At 42.2% G+C, this 21,406-nt stretch overlaps 1 protein-coding gene across 2 annotated transcripts in view; it reads left to right on the top strand.

Moving 5' to 3' along the window:
• MED1 (mediator complex subunit 1) overlaps positions 1-21,406 on the top strand; it is a 282,755-nt gene that overhangs the window by 38,645 nt on the left and 222,704 nt on the right. Inside the window, exons 2-3 of one of the 2 annotated variants that reach the window (XM_053697957.1) lie at positions 8,709-8,821; positions 8,953-9,031. In XM_053697957.1, the coding sequence (XP_053553932.1) occupies positions 8,732-8,821; positions 8,953-9,031 (169 nt within the window). In that variant the 5' untranslated portion in view covers positions 8,709-8,731. The remainder of the gene's footprint in view (positions 1-8,708; positions 8,822-8,952; positions 9,032-21,406) is intronic. The other variant, XM_053697967.1, reaches the window with a different exon arrangement.

Below are 21,406 nucleotides of genomic sequence, written 5' to 3'. Positions count from 1 at the left end.
ATATTGCTATATTTTCCACACAAAGTTCAAGTTTATTGGAGAAGTCCTCAGGTACTGATGGTCACCATTAAGATGGCTGCTGCTTAGAAGTCCCCATTGAAGATGGTTTACCTCAAAAGTGTTTGAGCTCACTAGAGTAAGTGCTCTGTGAACAGTTATCCTTCAGCTACTGTCGTCTTCATAGTAGGAAAACCCCCCAGCTAATCAGCATCATTAGTGCGTAGTTCACACTTTGGTTTACTCAGATCACATGGAATTTCATAGTAAACTTCCTTAAAAGGACATTAAACACTAAATACATGTTCTAAGCATAGTATTGAGGTTATTTCCTTTCTCCTTTTAGTCACGGGTGCCGCCATGTTGAGTCCTAATTTTCACTGCATTCAAGTGCTGATGTATTTGCACGTGTGCAGCAACTCTCTTTCAGATACTTGCAGTGTAACCTAAGTTTCAAAATGGCAGCACCATTATCAGAGGGAGGTGCATGAAATGTGTTTAGTGTTTAATGTCCATTCTTTTAACTGCAGAGCTGTTTTTTTACTGCTTACATTTAAGCTCTTTAGGCCATTTTTTAGTGAGAAACCCACACATATTATATATCTTTTTTTTTATTGAAAGAGATCCAGCAGATTCATACTAATACCATTATTTTAAGTATATGTCATGGCATGTCAGAAATGTAAGAAACATGCAACAAAAGTGTAAATAAAGCTGTAATAATCAGTAATTTGCGTGTGTTTTTTCCTAAGCTCTATAGTAAAAAGAGCCTGCTTGCATATATCATCATAAATAATGGCCTTTCTGTATAGTTATGTACCTTCGATCTGCACATAGGTGCTGCCACGAGTCTCTATTCAAATAAATGGTAATCTATTCATGCCAGGTGATCACCTAATTAAACTTTTATATAGAGGAGCTTCTTGGCTTTGAAACAAGGAGTCTTGGGTGTCTCTAGGCCTTTTTGATGGACTGTTAAGAAGGTATAGTAAAACAAGTGTATTTTGTTAAAAAAAATCAGCTTAAACCTTTATCCCAAGACAATCATTGTTTGAAAAAGTAGGCAATTAGCTTTCAAACAGTGCGTGTTGGGGATTTCTAGGGATTAAGGGAGCTGAGATCGAGGGGTTTGAATACCTTCTGGGTTTCTGGGGCTTTGTGATGACACTGGCATCCCCAGATTACCCCTGTGATGCCAAAGCACTAGATCACCAGTGATGCGGGGTAAGGGCAAGGTGGGGGCGATGAGCTCCAAAAGTGCCCCCCCCAGTACATTGTGCTAAGGACAACCATGTGACCTCATTCGCACTTAAACTGAGGACAATAAATAATAATTGACTGTGAAAAAGTGATAAAGTGACTGTTTGCACATGCCAGATGCACACTCCCTTGCAAGTCCCAAGACTAGTATTCTGATGAAATGCTTTAAATTCCTTTACAGTTGCGATGTAGTTACTGAGGATTTTTTTTTTACATAGAGATGTTCATGTGATCATTTTTACATCTGTTCTACATCACTTTCAAGTGATTCAGCATTTAGGTAACTGCACATTGTAGATGGATTTTACTTTTATTATTACTGTCTAAATAGCTACAAATATTTAAATGTTACTTACCTACTTAGGGGAATATAACAACTATATCCATCTAATCCATCTATATCCAAGCTTATCAATTACTTGCAGTAACCATTTAATCTGATTCCTAATTTATCCTTCCATTACAGTTATAAACCTATAGGACAAAATAAGCATTAAACCTTTTGTGTGCTTGTATTTTGATAAAATATGTCTGATCATCATTTTTTTATTATGCTGTTTATTTTTTTCTTAAATGGAAAGAGTCCACAGCTGCATTCATTACTTTTGGGAATTAAGAACCTGGCCACCAGGAGGAGGGAAAGACACCCCAGCCAAAGGCTTAATACTCCTCCCACTTCCCTCATCCCTCAGTCATTCTTTTCCTTTCGTCACAGGAGGTTGGCAGAGAAGTGTCAGAAGTTTGTTTTTTTGTCTCTTATGGAGGGTAGTACTCTTCGACATGGGACGGGAGTTTTAATTAATACTGTCAGTCTCTCAGTGAGTGCCTGGATGAAAGTTAGAGTCCGGAGATGCAGGAAGAGTTTTTCTGCAAAACCATCCCGATTCATTTTAACAGCTCCACAAGCAATCAGCATTGTCGAACTTTGCTTTGCTGCCTGCTTTCTTCTCTCAAGTCCATGGCGGAGGCGATGCTACTATCTGTCACACTTGAAGGTCCGTGTTCCTGTTTCCACGGCATAGATTCTGGTAAGATTGTTTCATTTTTCTTCTTCATAAATGTACTGTCATACAAATGTTTCCAGTGAGGTGCCTACCTTGCAGGATTTACTAGACTATAGGGCCTCAGTGGGACTCCTTTTGTATCTTGGAATCAAGGGTTAATATCTCCTGAGGGGGATTATTGAACAGGGGATTTTTTAATCATGTTTGTTATGTGATTCAATCTGCTTATGTGTAGTGTTAACTGGGCTCATGGCTTGGACCTTTGGAAGTGACGCAACCTCATGGTTGGGCGCTCTTTTATGGACTGTACGGTTTACCTTGGGCGTGATTTTGTTCTGGTCTTCCGATTCCTGACCATGTGGCGATGGAGATATTCTGGTCCACAGGGGTCTGGTTCATAGGAGGTGGTGAGTGCCCCAGCCATTGTGGGTGTCGGGTGCCATTTAGTTTTTGTTTTTCTTATAGTCCATATATGCAAATTTTCTATATCCAGTTATGGAAGATTCTGGTGCTGAGACGGTTCAAATTTCAGATTCAGATTCTTCTTCCTGTGAAGAATCCGGTTTGACCTCGCTGACACATGTCAATCAGTTATGTTCGGTATGCCGTATTAGAGCGCCTTGTTCCCCGGGCTCGGGGAACAAGGCGCTCTGCTCCCTCCTACTGCGCTACTGCTCCCTCCTACTACACATGCGGATAACCCAGATTATGTTTATCCCTCCTTGCAGGGCGGCTTGTTCCTCCCCAGAGGTTGTAGCACGTTTTCGCTTCCACATATTTTTGGCGTTTATTCGTCTGCCAAGTCCAGGCGTTTATTTGCGATTGTGCTTGTGCCCTATTGTCCCAGGTCTCCCGGGCCTTGGGAGGGCCTGTACAGTTCCCTGCGGTTGTAGCTGTCCCTGAGTGTTGTGCCTTTCGTTACAGGATAGCTCACCTTCGCGTATTACTCACACATGTTTTTCAGTTATTAGACGACCATATCCTTAGCGGATACCGGAAACTACAGTCTTCTACTTCGAATGGCTCACCTCATTAGACATGAGGGGATGAAGTAATCTCCGGATTGTCTATTATTGAGATCCTTCCCAGTTTTGTTGGAAGATCAGGGTTGTGTTTGGCTGGTCCTGCGGGTAGGCTTATTTCTTCTTGGGCGTTAACCTACGGGTTGCCTTATATTTTCTTTTATCCAATGTCTTTTATTTTTGTTTTTATGTTTCCTTCGGGAACTTTCTGGGATCAATACTCACTTTGTTAAGGGGCATGTTAGTCCTATGTTTGTCTGTTATTCCTACTTCCCCTCTGGGGGAGGATTTATGAAACAGTTAGGACCCTGGCAGCAGGCTGGTCCTGTTTGGGTTTTTCTGTCTCGTGGATGTTCAGACACGTGGCGCTGTTTCTGCTTGGCTGGTCCAGTCTAGGCGGCGAGTGCTCATATTATCATTTGTGTTTCTTGTTTTTGTTTCAACAAGTTTAGCTAAGCATTCTAGAGGACCTGTGGGTCCGTGAGGCAGGAAGGATTGTTTCAGTCCTTATTAGCCCTCAATCTGGTTGACTGGGTCTGTGGAGTTCCGCTGTGTCACTCTCTCTTGCGTCTGATATTATCAGGACCTAGAGTTTCCTCCCCCATGCTGTGAAGGGTTGGAGGACTTAGTGCCCTCTTGCTGCCGATTTGGGCGGCTTGGCCTTCTGACGCTCTGGGAGCAGCTGCGGCTATTTGCACATTAACTTTTTGGTTCCTCTGTTTTCTCTGTGGGGGTTAGGTCTCCTTTTAGGGACCGGGTTTTCCCTCCGGGAGATGGTTGTTCCCTTTTAGGGACTCTGGGCGTGATCTCCTTTGGGCTCTGCTTAGGGTTCTTCCCCGGAGCTGGGGACGCTCCGCATCCTTTTCTCTCTGTGATCCTCTGATGTATGGAGGTGATGTGGAGACCAGCCTTTGCTCGAGTGTTTTTGGCCTCAAGGTATCCCCTTGCTTGTGGTCCTGTGGCTCTAGTGTTGTTGTACGACTTTTAACACCTTAACTCCTTGTGAGTGTTGGACTTCGGCAAGGGGTGGTCTCTTCCTTGGGTCGGGACTTGCAAGTTATTCTCGTTATCTGGGTTGATCTGGATATTGCATTGATATCTCCCTGTGGGTCTGTTTTTTATATCAGACGGGGTGTTCTCGGTTATTGTTTGTTTAAACAATTGGGGGCTTGGACCTATCTTCACCCTGGTGCTTCCGGTTGCTGAGGTTTCACTCAGCGTTTTCCCCTGTGGATCCCATTGCGGTTGTTACCGGATTTTTAGGCTCTAGGGCCGGTTCGGGGTTCCCCAGTACCAGGGAACTTGGGCTATGACCTTTACTCTGACTAATTAACCTGGTTATGGTTGGCCTGGTTTTCTGAGTGCCGATGCTCACTAATAGTTACATTGTAGCCATCTTAGGATTTATATTTATTTTACAGGCAACTTTGTATTTATTTTAACTAGGTACAATAGTTATTAAATAGTTATTAACTATTTAATAACCACCTAGTTACAATAAGTACAAATTTACCTGTAAAATAAATCCTAACCTAAATTACAATTAAACCTAACACAACACTATAATTAAATTAATTACATTAACTACAATTAAATTAAATAAACTAAAGTACAAAAAACAACAAACACTAAATTACAGAAAATAAAAAAATAATTACAATTTTTTTAAGCTAATTACACCTACTCTAATCCCCCTAATAAAATAAAAAAGCCCCCCAAAATAATAAAATTCCCTACCCTATACTAAATTACAAATAGCCCTTAAAAGGGCCTTTTGCAGGGCATTGCCCCAAAGTAATCAGCTCTTTTACCTGTAAAAAAAAAAGACAATACCCCCCCAACATTAAAACCCACCACCTACACACCCAACCCTACTCTAAAACCCACCCAATCCCCCCTTAATAAAACCTAACTACCCCCTTGAAGATCACCCTACCTTGAGATGTCTTCACCCAGCCGGGCACAAGTGGACCTCCAGAGGGGCAGAAGTCTTCATCCGATCCGGCCAGAAGAGGACATCCAGACCGGCAGAAGTCTTCAACCAGGTGGCATCTTCTATCTTCTTCCATCCGGAGCGGAGCGGGTCCATCTTGAAGACATCCGACGTGGAGCATCCTCTTCCTTCTTGATTCGACGACTGAATGAAGGTTCCTTTAAGTGACGTCATCCAAGATGGCTTCCCTTCAATTCCGATTGGCTGATAGAATCCTATCAGCCAATCGGAATTAAGGTAGAAAAAATCCTATTGGCTGATGCAATCAGCCAATACGATTGAAGTTCAATCCTATTGGCTGATCCAATCAGCCAATAGGATTGAGCTTGCATTCTATTGGCTGTTCCAATAAGATTGAGCTTGCATTCTATTGGCTGTTCCAATCAGCCAATAGAATGCAAGCTCAATCCTATTGGCTGATTGGATCAGCCAATAGGATTGAACTTCAATCGTATTGGCTGATTGCATCAGCCAATAAGATTTTTCCTACCTTAATTCCGATTGGCTGATAGGATTCTATCAGCCAATCGGAATTGAAGGGAAGCCATCTTGGATGACGTCACTTAAAGGAACCTTCATTCAGTCGTCGAATCAAGAAGGAAGAGGATGCTCCACGTCGGATGTCTTCAAGATGGACCCGCTCCGCTCCGGATGGAAGAAGATAGAAGATGCCACCTGGTTGAAGACTTCTGCCGGTCTGAATGTCCTCTTCTGGCCGGATCGGATGAAGATTTCTGCCCCTCTGGAGGTCCACTTGTGCCCGGCTGGGTGAAGACATCTCAAGGTAGGGTGATCTTCAAGGGGGTAGTGTTAGGTTTTATTAAGGGGGGGTGGGTGGTTTTTAGAATAGGGTTGGGTGTATGGGTGGTGGGTTTTAATGTTGGGGGGGTATTATCTTTTATTTTCCAGGTAAAAGAGCTGATTACTTTGGGGCAATGCCCCACAAAAGGCCCTTTTAAGGGCTATTTGTAATTTAGTATAGGGTAGGGAATTTTATTATTTTGGGGGGCTTTTTTATTTTATTAGGGGGATTAGATTAGGTGTAATTATCTTATTTTCTGTAATTTAGTTTTTTTTTTTTCTTCGTAATGTAGTTTATTTAAATTAATTGTAATTAATTGTAGTTAGTTTCGGGAATTAGTTTAATAAAAGTGTTAGGTGTAATTGTAACTTAGCTTAGGGTTTATTTTACAGGTCCTTTTGTATTTATTTTAGCTAGGTAGTTATTAAATAGTTAATAACTATTTAATAACTATTGTACCTAGTTAAAATAAATACAAACTTGCCTGTAAAATAAAAATAAACCCTAAGATGGCTACAATGTAATTATTAGTTATATTGTAGCTAGCTTAGGTTTTATTTTATAGGTAAGTATTTCGTTTTAAATAGGATTCATTTATTGAATTGTAGTAATTATTTTCATTTTATTTAAATTATATTTAAGTTAGGGGGTGTTAGGGTTAAACTTAGATTTAGGGGTTAATATATTTATTATAGTGGCGGCGATGTGGGTGGCATATTGGGGTTAATAAATGTAGGTAGGTGTCGGCGATGTTAGGGACGGCAGATTATAAGGTTAATAAATTTAACTAGTGTTTGCGAGGCGGGAGTGTGGCGGTTTAGGGGTTAATACATTTATTAAAGTGGCGGCGATGTCCGGTCGGCAGGGGTTAAATAATTTTATTATAGTGTTTGCGATGTGGGGGGGGGCCTCGGTTTAGGGGTTAATAGGTAGTTTATGGATGTTAGTGTACTTTTTAGCACTTTAGTTAAGAGCTTTATGTTCCGGCATTAGCCCATAAAACTCTTAACTACTGACTTTTAAATGCGTTAGGAGTCTGGACAGGAGAGGGTGTACCACTCACTTTTTCCAGCGATCGTAATACCGGCGTTAGGAAAATCCCATTAAAAAGATAGGATACGCAATTGACGTAAGGGGATTTGCGGTATGATAAAATCGCGGAAAAAAAGTGAGCGGTACATCTGTACCTGTCTGACCCGTAATAGCAGCGGGCGTTAAAAAGCAGCGTTAGGTCCCTTTAACACTGCTTTTTAAGGCTAACGCAAGACTCGTAATCTAGGCGTTTGTTTGTCAGGACCCATTTGGCTGGGCTCGCTATTGGGGTTTTACCTTCTATGAATTTGTGGTGACCTTAGGTTTCTCTTCGGTCCTTCCTTGCCTATCTCTTTTGGAGTTTAGGCTGGTGTTCCCTTCATTAGTGAGGGGTGAGGGACCGACTGTTGGGCGACGGTGTCTCCTGGAGGACTGTTGGCTCAGTTGAGTCAGATTTTTCGGTCTCTAGCTAGGCTTCTGGACTATCTGTGGGTCAGTGTCCTCGGGGCTTTTTCCTTTCAAAGTTTTCTCGGCTTCGGACAAAGCAGGGTTTTTGTTGGGTAGTGGTTCAGGCTTGGTGCCCTCAAAATGGGCCGCCTATTGTTCCCTCCCGTCTTGGCATTCAGTGTCCTCTGTGGCTTGGGTATTGTTTTCCCAAAAGTAATGAATGCAGCTGCGGACTCTTTCCATTTAAGAAGAAAAACTTAAATTATGCTTACCTGATAATTTTCTTTACTTCTGATGGAAAGAGTCCACAGCTCCCCATCCGTATTTTTTATGTGGGGCATCGTTGTTTATTCTTCTGGCACCTTTTAACCCTGATATTTCTTCTACTGTTCCTTGTTCCTCTGCAGAATGACTGGGGGATGAGGGGAGTGGGAGGAGTATTTAAGCATTTGACTGGGGTGTCTTTGCCTCCTCCTGGTGGGCAGGTTCTTAATTCCCAAAAGTAATGAATGCAGCTGTGAACTCTTTCCATCAGAAGAAAAGAAAATTATCAGGTAAGCATAATTCAAGTTTCTTCTACCTATAAATATGGAAAGCATGTTTTTTCAGGGTACTTTTTACCATTTATTTAACACTGTTTTTATCTCTGTCTTTGCTTATTTTATTTTTTTCTCTTTTCTGATTTTTAATTGTTTGGGGGGATTTTTAATTAAATTTTTTATTGACAACTTTCATAGACATTACAGAGATTAGAAAACAATGTTATATGAATAACAACTTGTAAAGTTTATACAGTAGTGCTGTAGAGATAAAAAGCAGAAAATCATATTGCATTTATTCTTAACACACCCATAATAGTCAAGAGTGTTGGAAAGATCTTATTATAAGATATTGGCGTATTTACAGAATATTTCGTATGAGTGGGTGTAATTAAGAGAATGGGCATGGCATGAGATTGAGGTATGGGTTGTGTAGGGGGTTCCCTAATAAGGAGGTCTCTGTTTTGTTTTTGTTTTTTAATGTGATAATTGCTATAAAACATGTTTGTTTTATAAACTGCCCTAGTAATTACAGAAATTCAACTGTAAAGCTCTATATTGGATCTCTCTTTTTCTTGTCTGGCCAGTAAGATCATATATTCTCCTTTTCAGTAGGTTCCCCTAGCCCAGAAAAGATGAGTTCTTCACTCTTGGAGCGGCTCCATGCCAAGTACAGCCAGAACAGGCCCTGGCCAGAGACCATTAAGATGGTACGGCAGATCATGGTAAGAATAAAGGTCGAACAAATAGAGGAACTTTTTCATTGCACTGTGTTGCCTACAAACTTGCATAAGTTGTAGGCCCCCTTATGCAGGAAAGAGTTTAGATACATATATAATCCCTTCCTATCCCACAGGAGAAAAGGACTGGAATGATATCTGGTGGTCACCAGCACCTTGTGAGCTGCTTAGAAACCCTACAGAAGGCTCTGAAAGGTGAGATGGAGGGACTCTAATGTGTGAGAGGCAAACCTATCTAACCGGTTTGTGGTAATATCGTGCAGTAGTGCCAGGTTACATAAGGAAACTAACACAACACAGACAGAGCCCTGTGTCACCAAGCCTAGCCCATGTTCATCAAACAATGCAGAAACGTGCGAGAGAGCTTTATTTTATATGATGCATGTTTAGACTAGGTATGTGCATTCATTTGTATTCATCATTCATTTTAGAAATTAATGCTAAACATGGCTAAAGCTGCATTCTGCCCTTTTTTTGGAGCTGGATTTATTAGTGGGTTTGCACAGATATTTGTGTGTTGCACTTATACATTTGATAAATCGAGCGTCAAACAGCAAATTTGCTGCTGCCTGTGGCAATATTTGGCATTTGTTTATAAAACTAACATGAATTTATGCACGTGCCTAGTTTAGACTAGCTTAGACTTCCAAAAGTAATAGGGCAGGGTTGTCCAGTTGTATTTCCTCTAGGACTTGAGACATACCAGATGTCAAGGCTTACCATATTTGAGCAGAGGTGAGCACATTGATTTGTTTATTCATATATAGTCTATCTATCTATCTATCTATCTATCTATCTATCTATCTATCTATCTATCGTGTATTTATAGAGCGCAAACTAATCACCCGTGAGGGTCTCAAGACGCTAATAGTGTACTTAGTCAAGCAGCACATAAGAATTAATTGTATTTAAAGCTGATTCAGGAATACCCTTTCAAAAGGGCTGATCTCTTCCCCACCCCTTCTAGAAGGTTGATTTCCTCTGATGCAGTTTCTGTTAACTTAGCTTCTATATAGCAATTCCTGCAGTATTTAAAAAAAAATTTAGTATAGGTGGAGGTTTCAAAAGAATAAAAACCATCAATTTCAAATGACAAAATAAAGGTAAAGGATTTAAAAAAACAAATGAATAAAGTCCAGCAGTTTAAATGAATCGGCATCACATTAAGAGAGGGCATTTAAAGTACACTGTCCCTTTAAGCAGGACTTAAAACAGAGGGGATTTAAGGTTCTGTAACCATCAGTAATTTAAGCAGGATAAGTGTATTACGATTGTTGTGTCCAACCCACTAATCTGCAGACATATAGATAGTAATTAACCTCTGAGTATTTGGTTTAAAGGGACAGTATAGTGAAATTTAAATTGACTGAATAGAGTATGACATTTTAAATACATTTCCAATTTACTTCTGTTATCAATTTTGCTTAGTTCTGTTTGCAACACTGATTATAGCAGTGTTATACATAGTTATAAACACTGCTACTATAGACAGCTATTGACATGTGCATACTCCTGAGCTTTTATCAGCCTACCTAGGCTTAGTCTTCAACAAAGAATACCAAGAGAACAAAGCAACTTTGATAATAGAAATGATTTGGAACTTTGTTTAAAAATGCATTCTCCGTCTGAATCAAGAAAGTTTAATTTTGACTTCACTGCCCCTTTTATGACTGTCTAAAATTCACTAAACATTAAGAGGCTGATAGGGTGATGGAAACTCACATAGCCATAGTATGTTGTTAGTTTCATCTGATTCATAAAGAAGATATAGTAAGTACCGTGACTAGAATATTTTTTTCACATGTCAAGGTGATTTTAGGATGGATGGGAGCATATAGCATTATTAAAAATTTGTTTAAAGCATTTAGACATTAAGCCACAGTTTTCATCTCCTATTTGAAAACTTTTTTAAAGGTGCAGTCTACCAGAAAATTGTTATTGTTTAAAAAAATAGACAATCCCTTTATTACCCATTCCCCAGTTTTGCATAATCACCACTGTTATAGTAATATACATCTCCACGGAGATGGTTAAGAGTATGTGGTGTTTAGTTGTAGTTTTTTTATTCTACTATCAAGAGTTTGTTATTTTAAAATAGTGCTGGTATGTACTATTTACTCTGAAACAGAAAAAGAGGAAGAATTCTGTTTGTGAGAGGAAGATGATTTTAGCAGACAGTAACTAAAATCGTTTGCTGTTTCCACATAGGACTGTTGAGACTTCAGTTGGGGGAAACAGTTAGCAGACTTTTCTGCTTAAGGTATGACTAGCCATATTTCTAACAAGACTGTGTAAAGCTGGAAGGCTGTCATTTCCCCTCATGGGGACCGGTAAGCCATTTTCTTAGTCTCAAACAGAATAAAGGGCTTAATATGGGCTATAAAACTGGTAGACACTTTTATGGGGAAAATCGATTGCTTTATTTGGACATTTTATACATGTTTATGCTGGTATTTCACACTTATAAACTTGGGGAACGTTTTTTAACGTCAGGCACTGTGTTAGACACCTTTTCCAGTCAGGAAGGGCCTTCCCAGTTGTAGGCTGAGCCTCATTTTCGCGCCATTACTGCGCAGTTACTTTTGAGAGCAAGACATGCAGATGCATGTGTGAGGATCTGAAAGTAGTTGGAAAAGTTCTTAGAAGGCTTAATTTGGTATCGTATTCCCCCCTGGGTTTGGTAAAGTCGCAGCAAAGGCTGTAGCTGGGACTGTAGAGGGGTTAAAACTGTAACCGGCTCCGGTTTCGTTATTTTAAGGGTTAAAGCTCTGAAAATTGGTGTGCAATACTTTGAATGCTTTAAGACAGTGTGGTGAAAATTTGGTAAATTTTGAACAATTCCTTCATATTTTTTCACATATTCAGTAATAAAGTGTGCTGTTTAAAATTTAAAGAGACAGTAACGGTTTTGTTTTAAAACGGTTTTTGTGCTTTATTGACAAGTTTAAGCCTGTTTAACATGTCTGTACCTTCAGATAAGCTATGTTCTATATGTATGAAAGTCAATGTGTCTCCCCCTTCAAAATTGTGTGATAATTGTGCCATAGCGTCCAAACAAAGTAAGGACAGTACTGCCACAGATAATGAAGTTGCCCAAGATGATTCATCAGATGAAGGGAGTAGACATGGTTCTACATCATCTCCTTCTGTGTCTATACCAGTTTTGCCCACGCAGGAGGCCCCTAGTACTTCTAGCGCGCCAATGCTTATTACTATGCAACAATTGACGGCAGTAATGGATAACTCCATAGCAAATATTTTATCCAAAATGCCTGCATATCAGAGAAAGCGCGATTGCTCTGTTTTAAACACTGAAGAGCAAGAGGGCGCTGATGATAATTGCTCTGTCATACCCTCACACCAATCTGAAGGGGCCATGAGGGAGGTTTTGTAAGATGGGGAAATTTCAGATTCAGGAAAAATTTCTCAACAGGCTGAACCTGATGTTGTGACATTTAAATTTAAATTAGAGCATCTCCGCGCACTGCTTAAGGAGGTGTTATCTACTCTGGATGATTGTGACAACCTGGTCATTCCAAAAAAATTATGCAAGATGGACAAGTTTCTAGAGGTTCCGGTGCACCCCGACGCTTTTCCTATACCCAAGCGGGTGGCGGACATAGTGAATAAGGAGTGGGAGAAGCCCGGCATACCTTTTGTCCCCCCTCCTATATTTAAGAAATTATTTCCTATGGTCGACCCCAGAAAGGACTTATGGCAGACAGTCCCTAAGGTCGAGGGGGCAGTTTCTACTCTAAACAAGCGCACTACTATTCCTATCGAGGATAATTGTGCTTTCAAAGATCCTATGGATAAAAAATTGGAGGGTTTGCTTAAAAAGATTTTTGTACAGCAAGGTTACCTTCTACAACCCATTTCGTGCATTGTTCCTGTCACTACAGCAGCGTGGTTCTGGTTCGAGGAACTAGAAAAGTCGCTCAGTAGAGAGACTCCATATGAGGAGGTTATGGACAGAGTTCACGCACTTAAGTTGGCTAATTCTTTTATTTTAGATGCCGCTTTGCAATTAGCTAGATTAGCGGCGAAAAATTCAGGGTTTGCAATTGTGGCGCGCAGAGCGCTTTGGCTAAAGTCTTGGTCAGCGGATGTATCATCCAAGACAAAATTGCTTAATATCCCCTTCAAGGGTAAAACTCTCTTTGGGCCAGAATTGAAAGAGATTATCTCAGACATCACTGGGGGAAAGGGCCACGCCCTCCCACAAGATAGGCCTTTCAAAGCCAAGAATAAGTCTAATTTTCGTTCCTTTCGTAATTTCAGGAACGGACCGGCCTCTAATTTTGCATCCTCTAAGCAAGAGGGTAATGCTTCACAGACCAAACCAGCCTGGAAACCAATGCAAGGCTGGAACAAGGGTAAGCAGGCCAAGAAACCTGCTGCTGCTAACAAAACAGCATGAAGGAGTAGCCCCCGATCCGGGACCGGATCTAGTGGGGGGCAGACTCTCTCTCTTTGCTCAGGCTTGGGCAAGAGATGTTCAGGATCCCTGGACGCTAGAAATAGTTTCTCAGGGTTATCTTCTGGAATTCAAGGAACTACCCCCAAGGGGAAGGTTTCACATATCTCACTTATCCTCAAACCAAATAAAGAGACGGGTATTCTTACATTGTGTAGAAGATCTGTTAAAGATGGGAGTGATACACCCAGTTCCAATGGCTGAACAAGGAATGGGATTTTACTCAAATCTGTTCGTAGTTCCCAAAAAAGAGGGAACCTTCAGACCAATTCTGGATTTAAAAATCCTAAACAAATTTCTCAGAGTACCATCGTTCAAAATGGAAACCATTTGAATGATTCTACCTACAATCCAGGAAGGTCAATTTATGACTACCGTGGATCTAAAGGATGCGTACCTACATATTCCTATCCACAAAGAACATCATCAGTTCCTAAGGTTCGCCTTTCTGGACAAACATTACCAGTTTGTGGCCCTCCCATTCGGGTTAGCCACTGCTCCAAGGATTTTCACAAAGGTACTCGGGTCCCTTCTAGCGGTTCTAAGACCGAGGGGTATTGCAGTAGTACCATACTTGGACAACATTCTAATACAAGCGTCGTCCCTTTCAAAGGCAAAGGCTCATACAGACATCGTTCTGGCCTTTCTCAGATCTCACGGATGGAAGGTGAACATAGAAAAAAGTTCTCTGTCTCCGTCGACAAGAGTTCCCTTCTTGGGAACAATAATAGATTCTTTAGAAATGAGGATTTTTCTGACAGATGTCAGAAAGTCAAAACTTCTAAGCGCTTGTCAAGTTCTTCATTTAGTTCCACGTCCTTCCATAGCTCAGTGCATGGAAGTAGTAGGGTTGATGGTTGCAGCAATGGACATAGTTCCTTTTGCGCGAATTCATCTAAGACCATTACAACTGTGCATGCTGAAACAGTGGAATGGGGACTATACAGACTTGTCTCCAGTGATTCAAGTAGATCAGAAGACCAGAGATTCACTCCGTTGGTGGCTAACCCTGGACCACTTATCCCAGGGAATGAGCTTCCGCAGACCCGAGTGGGTCATCGTCACGACCGACGCCAGTCTAGTGGGCTGGGGCGCGGTCTGGGAATCCCTGAAAGCTCAGGGACTATGGTCTCGGGAAGAGTCTCTTCTCCCGATAAACATTCTGGAACTAAGAGCGATATTCAATGCTCTCAGGGCTTGGCCTCAGCTAGCAAAGGTCAGATTCATAAGATTCCAATCAGACAACATGACGACTGTTGCTTATGTCAATCATCAGGGGGGAACAAGGAGTTCCCTGGCGATGAAAGAAGTGACCAAAATAATGCAATGGGCGGAGGATCACTCCTGTCACCTATCTGTGATCCACATCCCAGGAGTGGAAAACTGGGAGGCGGATTATCTGAGTCGTCAGACTTTCCATCCGGGGGAGTGGGAACTCCACCCGGAGATATTTGCCCAGTTTACCAAATTATGGGGCATTCCAGACATGGATCTGATGGCGTCTCGTCAGAACTTCAAGGTTCCTTGCTACGGGTCCAGATCCAGGGATCCCAAGGCGACTCTAGTGGATGCACTAGTAGCGCCTTGGACCTTCAACCTAGCTTATGTGTTTCCACCGTTTCCTCTCATTCCCAGGCTGGTAGCCAGGATCAAGCAGGAGAGGGCCTCGGTGATCTTGATAGCTCCTGCGTGGCCACGCAGGACTTGGTATGCATACCTGGTGAATATGTCATCGGCTCCACCATGGAAGCTACCTTTGAGACAGGACCTTCTTGTACAGGGTCCAGTCGAACATCCAAATCTGGTCTCCCTCCAGCTGACGGCTTGGAGATTGAACGCTTGATTCTATCAAAGCGTGGATTTTCAGATTCTGTGATAGATGCTCTGGTTCAAGCCAGAAAACCGGTAACTAGAAAAATTTACCATAAAATATGGAAAAGATATATCTGCTGGTGTGAATCCAAGGGATTCCCATGGAATAAGATAAAGATTCCTAAGATCCTTTCCTTTCTACAAGAAGGTTTGGATAAAGGATTATCTGCGAGTTCTCTAAAGGGACAGATTTCTGCCTTATCTGTCTTACTACACAAACGACTGGCAGCTGTGCCAGATGTTCAAGCATTTGTTCAGGCTCTGGTTAGGATCAAGCCTGTTTACAGACCTTTGACTCCTCCCTGGAGTTTAAATCTAGTTCTTTCAGTTCTTCAAGGGGTTCCGTTTGAACCTTTACATTCCATAGATATTAAGTTGTTATCTTGGAAAGTTTTGTTTTTGGTTGCTATTTCTTCTGCTAGAAGAGTTTCTGAGTTATCTGCTCTGCAGTGTACTCAGCCCTATCTGGTGTTCCATTCAGATAAGGTTGTTTTGCGTACTAAGCCTGGTTTTCTTCCAAAGGTTGTTTCCAACAAAAATATTAACCAGGAGATAGTTGTACCTTCTTTGTGTCCGAATCCAGTTTCAAAGAAGGAACGTTTGCTACACAATTTAGATGTAGTCCGTGCTCTAAAATTCTACTTAGAAGCTACAAAAGAGTTCAGACAAACATCTCTGTTTGTCGTCTATTCTGGTAAAAGGAGAGGTCAAAAAGCAACTTCTACCTCTCTTTCCTTTTGGCTTAAAAGCATCATCCGATTGGCTTATGAGACTGTCGGACGGCAGCCTCCTGAACGAATCACAGCTCACTCTACTAGGGCTGTGGCTTCCACATGGGTCTTCAAGAACGAGGCTTCTGTTGATCAGATATGTAAGGCAGCGACTTGGTCTTCACTGCACACTTTTGCCAAATTTTACAAATTTGATACTTTTGCTTCTTCGGAGGCTATTTTTGGGAGAAAGGTTTTGCAAGCCGTGGTGCCTTCCGTTTAGGTAACCTGATTTTCTCCCTCTCTTCATCCGTGTCCTAAAGCTTTGGTATTGGTTCCCACAAGTAAGGATGACGCCGTGGACCGGACACACCAATGTTGGAGAAAACAGAATTTATGCTTACCTGATAAATTACTTTCTCCAACGGTGTGTCCGGTCCACGGCCCGCCCTGGTTTTTTAATCAGGTTTGATGAATTATTTTCTCTAACTACAGTCACCACGGCACCCTATGGTTTCTCCTATTTTTTTCCTCCTGTCCGTCGGTCGAATGACTGGGGTGGGCGGAGCCTAGGAGGGACTATGTGGCCAGCTTTGCTGGGACTCTTTGCCATTTCCTGTTGGGGAAGAGATATTCCCCACAAGTAAGGATGACGCCGTGGACCGGACGCACCGTTGGAGAAAGTAATTTATCAGGTAAGCATAAATTCTGTTTTCGCGCCTCAGATGCGCAGTTACTTTCTCTAAGCAGTGCATGCAGCTTCACGTGAGAGGGTCCAGTGGCTTAGAAAAGGACTCAGAGAGGCTTATTACTGTGGTGAATAACCCCTAAGGAAGGTAAAAGCCACAGCAAAGTCTGTGGCTGGGACTGTAGTGTGTTTAAACCGGTAAATTGAGATTATTAGCTCCGGTTTGCTCATTTAAGGGTTAAAAGACTTGACATTTGGTGTGCAATACTTTCAAAGCATTAAGACACTGGGGTATAAATTTCATAAAGATCGGATATTTCTTTGATAGTTTTTCGATCATTCAGAAATAAAGTGTGCCCTTTTTATTATTTAAAGAGACAGTAACGGTTTTGTTTAAAATTGTTTTTATTGCATTAAAAGCCTGCCTAAGTCTGTCTAACATGTCTGTACCTTCAGATAGCATATGTTCTGTGTGTATGGAGGCCAAGGTGGTTCCCCCATTTAATGTATGTGCAAATTGTGCCATGGCGTCCAAACAAAGTAAGGACAGTACTGTCACATTTAATAATGTTGCCCAAGATGATTCTTTAAATGAAGGTAGTGGGGATAGTTCATCATCCTCTCCTTCTGTGTCAACACCAGCTTTGCCCGCGCTGGCGATACCTAGTACATCTAGCGCGCCAATGCTTGTTACTATGCAGCAATTAACAGCAGTAGTGGATAATTCTATAGCAGCTCTTTTATCCAAACTGCCAGCATTTCCTAGAAAGCGTGATTGCTCAGTTTTAAATACAGAGGATGAGCAAGTAGGCGATGATGATAATTTATCTGTTATACCCTCACATCAATCTGAGTTGGCAGTGAGGGAGGGTCTGTCTGAGGGAGAAATTTCTGACTCAGGAAAAATTTCTCAGCAGGCAGAACCTGATATCGTGGCATTTAAATTTAAGCTAGAACATCTCCGCGCCCTGCTTAAGGAGGTGCTAGCTACCCTTGATGATTGTGATTCTTTGGTGATTCCAGAGAAGTTGTGCAAAATGGACAAATTCTTAGAGGTCCCAGTGCACGCTGATGCTTTTCCGATACCCAAGAGGGTGGCGGACATAGTGACTAAGGAGTGGGAGAAGCCAGGTGTACCTTTTGTTCCCCCTCCTATATTTAAGAAAATGTTCCCCATTGTCGACCCCAGAAGGGATGCATGGCAAACGGTCCCTAAGGTAGAGGGGGCAGTTTCAACGTTAGCTAAGCGCACGACTATTCCTATAGAGGACAGTTGCGCTTTCAAAGATCCTATGGATAAAAAATTGGAAGGATTGCTTAAAAAGATTTTTGTTCAGCAAGGTTTCCTTCTTCAACCAATTTCGTGCATTATTCCTGTCACCACGGCAGCGTCTTTTTGGTTCGATGAACTAGAAAATTCGCTCCAAAAGGAGACTCCATATGATGAAGTCATGGACAGAATTCACGCACTAAAGTTGGATAATTCCTTTATTTTGGATGCCGCTTTTCAATTGGCTAAATTAGCGGCGAAAAATTCAGGTTTTGCAATAGTGGCGCGCAGGGCGCTTTGGCTAAAATCTTGGTCGGCAGATGTGTCGTCCAAAACAAAATTGCTTAATATTCCTTTCAAAGGTAAGACCCTTTTCGGGCCAGAATTGAAGGAGATTATTTCAGACATCACTGGGGGAAAGGGCCATGCCCTCCCACAGGATAGGCCTTTCAAGGCTTAGAATAAGTCTAATTTTCGTTCCTTTCGCAATTTCAGGAACGGACCGGCTCCTAACTCTGCAGCCTCTAGACAAGAGGGTAACGCTTCCCAGCCTAAACCAGCATGGAAACCATTGCAAGGCTGGAACAAGGGTAGCCCCCGATCCGGGACCGGATCTAGTAGGGGGCAGACTTTATCTCTTTGCTCAGGCTTGGGCAAGAGATGTTCTGGATCCCTGGGCACTAGAAATTGTCTCTCAGGGGTATCTTCTAGAGTTCAAGGAACTTCCTCCAAGGGGAAGGTTCCACATGTCTCTCTTATCTTTAGACCAGATAAAGAGACAGGCATTCTTACGTTTCGTAGGAGACCTATTAAAGATGGGAGTGATACACCCAATTCCAACAGCGGAACAAGGTCTGGGTTTTTACTCAAACCTGTTTGTAGTTCCCAAAAAAGAAGGAACTTTCAGGCCAATTCTGGATTTAAAAATTCTAAACAAATTCCTCAGAGTTCCATCATTCAAAATGGAAACCATTTGGACGATTTTACCAACGATCCAGGAGGGTCAATATATGACTACCGTGGACTTAAAGGATGCGTACCTGCATATTCCTATCCACAAAGATCATCATCAGTTCCTGAGGTTCGCCTTTCTGGACAAACATTACCAGTTCGTGGCTCTTCCGTTCGTTTTAGCCACTGCTCCCAGAATTTTCACAAAGGTGCTAGGTTCCCTTCTAGCGGTCCTAAGGCCAAGGGGCATTGTAGTAGCACCTTACCTAGACGACATTCTAATTCAAGCGTCGTCCCTTTCCAAAGCAAGGGCTCATACAGACATTGTTTTAGCCTTTCTCAGGTCTCACGGGTGGAAGGTGAACATAGAAAAGAGTTCCCTGTCCCCGTCCACAAGGGTTCCCTTTCTGGGAACAATAATAGACTCTGTGGAAATGAAGATTTTTCTGACAGGTCAGAAAGTCAAAGCTTCTAAACGCTTGTCGAGTTCTTCAATCTATTACTCAGCCCTCCATAGCTCAGTGCATGGAGGTAATAGGACTAATGGTTGCGGCAATGGACGTGGTTCCTTTTGCTCGAATTCATTTAAGACCATTGCAACTGTGCATGCTCAAACAGTGGAATGGGGATTATGCAGACTTGTCTCCCCAGATTCAAGTGGACCAGGTAACCAGAGACTCACTCCTCTGGTGGTTGACTCAGGATCACCTGTCTCAGGGAATGAGTTTCCGCAGACCAGAGTGGATCATTGTCACGACCGACGCCAGTCTCTTAGGCTGGGGCGCGGTCTGGGGCTCCCTGAAAGCTCAGGGTCTATGGTCTCGGGAAGAGTCTCTTCTCCCGATAAACATTTTGGAACTGAGAGCGATATTCAATGCGCTCCTGGCTTGGCCTCAACTAGCGAAGGCCAGGTTCATAAGATTTCAGTCGGACAACATGACGACTGTAGCGTACATCAATCATCAGGGGGGAACAAAGAGTTCCTTGGCGATGAGAGAGGTATCCAAGATCATCAAATGGGCGGAGGATCACTCCTGCCATCTATCTGCAATTCACATCCCAGGAGTAGACAACTGGGAGGCGGATTATTTGAGTCACCCGGAGGTCTTTGCCCAGTTAACTCAACTATGGGGCATTCCAGATATGGATCTGATGGCGTCTCGTCAGAACTCCAAGGTTCCTCTCTACGGGTCCAGATCCAGGGATCCCAAGGCGACACTAGTAGATGCATTGGTGGCGCCTTGGTCGTTCAATCTAGCTTATGTGTTTCCACCGTTCCCTCTCCTTCCCAGGCTTGTAGCCAGGATCAAACAGGAGAAGGCCTCGGTGATTCTAATAGCTCCTGCATGGCCACGCAGGACTTGGTATGCAGACCTGGTGAATATGTCATCGGCTCCACCATGGAAGCTACCTTTGAGACAGGATCTTCTAGTATAAGGTCCATTCGAACATCCAAATCTAGTCTCTCTGCAACTGACTGCTTGGAAATTGAACGCTTGATTCTATCTAAGCGTGGGTTTTAAGATTCGGTTATAGATACTCTGGTTCAGGCCAGAAAACCCGTGACTAGGAAAATTTACCATAAGATATGGCAAAAATATATCTGTTGGTGCGAATCCAAGGGATACTCTTGGAGTAAAATTAGAATTCCTAGGATACTTTCCTTTCTCCAAGAGGGTTTGGATAAAGGTTTGTCAGCTAGTTCTCTAAAAGGACAGATATCTGCTCTGTCTGTCTTGTTGCACAAACGTCTGGCAGCCGTGCCAGATGTACAGGCGTTTGTACAGGCATTAGTTAGAATCAAGCCTGTCTACAGACCTATAACTCCTCCATGGAGTCTAAATTTAGTGTTCTTTCAGTTCTTCAAGGGGTTCCGTTTGAACCTTTGCATTCCATAGATATTAAATTACTATCTTGGAAAGTTCTGTTTTTGGTTGCTATTTCTTCTGCTAGAAGAGTTTCCGAATTGTCTGCTTTGCAGTGTACTTCACCCTATCTGGTATTCCATACAGATAAGGTAGTTTTACGTACTAAGCCTGGTTTTCTTCCAAAGGTGGTTTCCAATAGGAATATTAACCAGGAAATAGTTGTTCCTTCTCTGTGTCCGAATCCAGTTTCGAAGAAGGAACGTTTGTTACATAACTTAGATGTAGTTCGTGCTTTAAAATTCTATTTCGAAGCAACAAAGGATTTCAGACAGACATCTTCTTTGTTTGTCGTCTATTCTGGTAAGAGGAGAGGTCAGAAAGCTACTGCTACCTCTCTTTCCTTTTGGCTAAAAAGCATCATCCGTTTGGCCTATGAGACTGCCGGCCGGCAGCCTCCTGAACGAATTACAGCTCACTCTACTAGAGCTGTGGCTTCCACATGGGCCTTCAAGAATGAGGCTTCTGTTGAACAGATCTGTAAGGCAGCGACTTGGTCTTCTCTGCATACTTTTGCTAAATTTTACAAATTCGATACTTATGCTTCTTCGGAGGCTGTTTTTGGGAGAAAGGTTTTGCAAGCTGTGGTGCCTTCCGTTTAGGTTACCTGACTTGCTCCCTCCCTTCATCCGTGTCCTAAAGCTTTGGTATTGGTTTCCACAAGTAAGGATGTAGTG

The sequence above is a fragment of the Bombina bombina genome, chromosome 1 (assembly GCF_027579735.1).
Source record: "Bombina bombina isolate aBomBom1 chromosome 1, aBomBom1.pri, whole genome shotgun sequence".
Lineage (NCBI taxonomy): Eukaryota > Metazoa > Chordata > Amphibia > Anura > Bombinatoridae > Bombina > Bombina bombina.
The sequence above is the reverse complement of the archived record's forward strand: the minus strand, read 5'-3'. Positions and strand labels throughout refer to the sequence as shown.